The sequence below is a fragment of the Wasmannia auropunctata genome, unplaced genomic scaffold (genome assembly GCF_000956235.1).
Source record: "Wasmannia auropunctata unplaced genomic scaffold, wasmannia.A_1.0 LD325729.1, whole genome shotgun sequence".
In the NCBI taxonomy this organism is placed as follows: domain Eukaryota; kingdom Metazoa; phylum Arthropoda; class Insecta; order Hymenoptera; family Formicidae; genus Wasmannia; species Wasmannia auropunctata.
This window is the reverse complement of record NW_012037161.1, coordinates 1-3429: the sequence shown is the minus strand read 5'-3', so window position 1 is coordinate 3429 and position 3429 is coordinate 1. Positions and strand designations below refer to the sequence as shown.

The 3429-nt window shown below is 28.6% G+C and overlaps 1 protein-coding gene across 1 annotated transcript in view; it reads left to right on the top strand.

Annotated features, from left to right (window-relative positions):
• LOC105460258 (DNA (cytosine-5)-methyltransferase PliMCI-like) overlaps nt 1–3405 on the top strand; it is a gene marked incomplete at its 3' end in the record, with an annotated part of 7578 nt that extends 4173 nt beyond the window's left edge. The window contains exons 7-11 of the mRNA XM_011706695.1: nt 660–994; nt 1087–1198; nt 1797–1946; nt 2024–2190; nt 3159–3405. Of these exons, the coding sequence (XP_011704997.1) occupies nt 660–994; nt 1087–1198; nt 1797–1946; nt 2024–2190; nt 3159–3405 (1011 nt within the window). The remainder of the gene's footprint in view (nt 1–659; nt 995–1086; nt 1199–1796; nt 1947–2023; nt 2191–3158) is intronic.
• Between the last annotated feature and the right edge of the window lie 24 nt (nt 3406–3429).

Genomic DNA, 3429 nt, shown 5'->3' with positions numbered 1-3429 from the left:
CAGAAATCAATCATAATAAAGAATCACTAAGCACTCATTGATCAAATTTTTCTGTTGAATGCAGCCGTTTTTTCGATGATTTGTGCTTATGTATGCGTGCGATATTGATGTAGCAATGTGTAGTAATGTATTGATATTTATTGCTACATTAATGTTACATATACATACACACGTATTTTTATACACTTTTCTCTTAAAACTCCTAGGCTTATTTATAAAAGCATAATATTCTTTCATGGAATCTCGAGAGCGGATCAAATTTATTTAAAATATATACAGGGTATAAAACTTATATAAAGCAAATATTATGAGTCGACGCGAAAAATCAATAACTAAACTGTAATTTTTCATAATTTTCGTTTTTCATACGAAATCCACCCTATACATTCTATCCATCCGCTCTTTGTTATTGCTTATATTTTAATTCTGGAGAAGGATTTCCAAAATCTGTAAATGTAATACGTACGAAAACTTGGTACAAAAATTATTGCGTTTAATTGGTAAAATCAGACGACTTTAGGATCCTCTTAAATAGTAAGAATATGGAAGAACAACGTTATTTTCTGATAATTTTTTAAATATAATTTAATAAAATTTATTTTTTTACATAATTTATTTTATATTTATTTTTTTAATAATAAAATTTTGTTTTTTTTTAGGGCGAAAATGTAGATGATAATGGCCAGAAACTTCCCCAAAAAGGAGACGTTGAACTCTTGTGTGGTGGACCACCATGTCAGGGGTTCAGTGGCATGAATCGTTTTAATTCACGACAATACTCACTATTTAAAAATTCTCTTATCGTTACGACTTTATCTTACTGCGATTACTATAGACCGAAATACTTTGTGATGGAAAACGTGCGAAATTTTGTATTCTGTAAAAAGAATATGGTGCTAAAATTAACCATAAGATGCCTTATTCGTATGGGTTATCAGTGTTCCTTTGGTATTGTCCAAGCTGGAAGTTATGGAGTGCCGCAAACGAGAAGAAGGTATTTATTTATTTCATTTTCTTTTATTCAATCAAAATAATATACCTAAATTTCTCAATAATATATCTCATTTAATTTTCTTAATAATTTAGAATGATTCTCATAGCCGCTGCACCTGGAGAGATACTTCCAAAGTTTCCAGAACCAACGCATGTGTTCAGTAAACGCTGTTGCTCGTTGACTATAATGATAGATAATAAAAAGGTATGTTCTTACATTTTATATTAATATATACTTATGATATGTATATACAGGGTGACTTGAAATTCGCGAATCAAAATATCATAGCAAGAAAGTCTTCGAAAAATTAAGTAAAAAAGTTATTTGTAAATTTTTGTTTTAAGCAATAGTTTTTGAGATGTAAGGGTTTAAATTTAGTCAATTATAGATTAGTAATCGCGTGAAGTGCGCGACCACTAACACTATTGACATGCTCACGGACATGTTTCCGTTTAATCGTAATCTATAATTGACTATATTTAAACTTTTATATATCAAAAACTACTGCTTAAATTAAAAATTTACAAATAACTTTTTTACGTAATTTTTTGAAAACTTACTGTAATATTTTGATTCGCGAATTTCAGGACACCCTGTATACTTACATGTAATATGTTAGCTGATTACGGAATCCGTATTGCAAACTATATTTTATTTAAATATTTGTCATTTTTATTATATAAATAATACAATAAACTAGAAATTATTAAGATCAAGTCGATATAGTGAAAAATATATAATTTATTGATGCTGTTCTATTATGAAATTCTTTTTTTGTCCTAATAATGTATGTACATTTTAGTATAATATCAACTATGCTTGGAAGGAGTCTGCTCCATACAGAACAATCACTGTAAAAGATGCCTTATATGATTTACCAGAAATTAAATGTGGTTCGAATATAGAAGAAATGTCTTATGTTGGTGAACCAATAACATATTTTCAGAGGAAGGTAATTGTCACAGGAACTAACATAATCTTACTTATATTTGAAAACAAATATTAAAATTCTCACTTGATTTACTTCAGATGAGAGGTAAACCATATCAGTCGATATTGACAGATCACATATGCAAAGAAATGTCGCCGCTTGTAGAAGCGCGAATGAGCCTTATTCCAACTACAAGCGGTTCTGATTGGCGTGATCTGCCGAACATTGTGGTGCGATTGAGTGACGGTACCTTTTCCAAGAAATTGTACGTATAAAATCTATTGGGATTAAGTTAATTTTGTTTAAAGTTTTTTTTCTATCACAGAGTGAGGATATTTTCCAAAATTCCTAGTGTCATGCAATTAGTCGAATTTTTTACATGACAAGCAATTGTGTACTTTGGCATTGAGGCACCTAATATTCTGTCCTTTCCTTTATTATTCTACAAATTTATTATTCTACATTAAAGGGAAACTCTACAAGACTAACAAAACAGTGATTTTTAAGAATTTTTTTTAATTAACTGTAAAATGAAAGGATACAATTTCAAAAATTTAACAGTATTTACTGTATATTTGAGCAATGAAAAAAATTTTTTTATTAATAAATTAATGTTTTTTTAATAAATAATAGAATGTTTTGATAACGCGCCGTTGGAGTTGTTTGATTGTGTACAATCTAAAAGGCGTAATTTTTGTCTAAAATAAAAAACCAAATTTTTTTTAAATTTTTATAAAATTATCTTCTATATGACCTAACAAAACATTAAAAATTTCAATAATTGGGTAAGTTATGACAATTTAAAAACAGTTAAAATTTTTATGAAAAAATTTGAACTTTTTTTTGCAAAAAATTAATTTAATTTTTGTTGTAATATTATTAGTTCATATAGGAGGATAATTTTATAAAAATTAAGAAAAAAATTTGGTTTTTTCATTTTAAACGAAAATTACGTCTCTTATATGTATTGTATACAACTCCAGCGACGCGACGTTATGAAGACATTCTATTGTTTATTAAAAAAACATTAATAACAAAATTTGTTCCACTGCTCAAATATACAGTAAAACATTGTTAAACTTTTGAAATTATTCAATTTTACTTTAGTCAAAAAAAGTTTTTAAAGATCACTGTTTTTTTTAGTCGTGTGGAGTCCCTTAAGTTTTTGTAAATTCTTTGATTACAATGATTAATTGATCAAATTTGAATTTTGTCGTTCTTTTTCTTTTTCAGAGAATATACGCACGATGACGAGAAAGCTGGGAGAAGCTCAACAAATGCATTTCGCGGAGTATGCAGTTGCAGTACCGGCAAATCACAACCATGTGATCCTACTGATAAGCAATTTAATACTTTGATTCCATGGTGTTTGCCACATACCTCGAGCCGACACAACAATTGGAAGGGTCTGTACGGGAGAATTGAATGGAAGGGATTTTTCAGTACGACTATTACAAATCCAGAGCCGATGGGTAAAATGGTAAATCGATAGATATTTAAAATA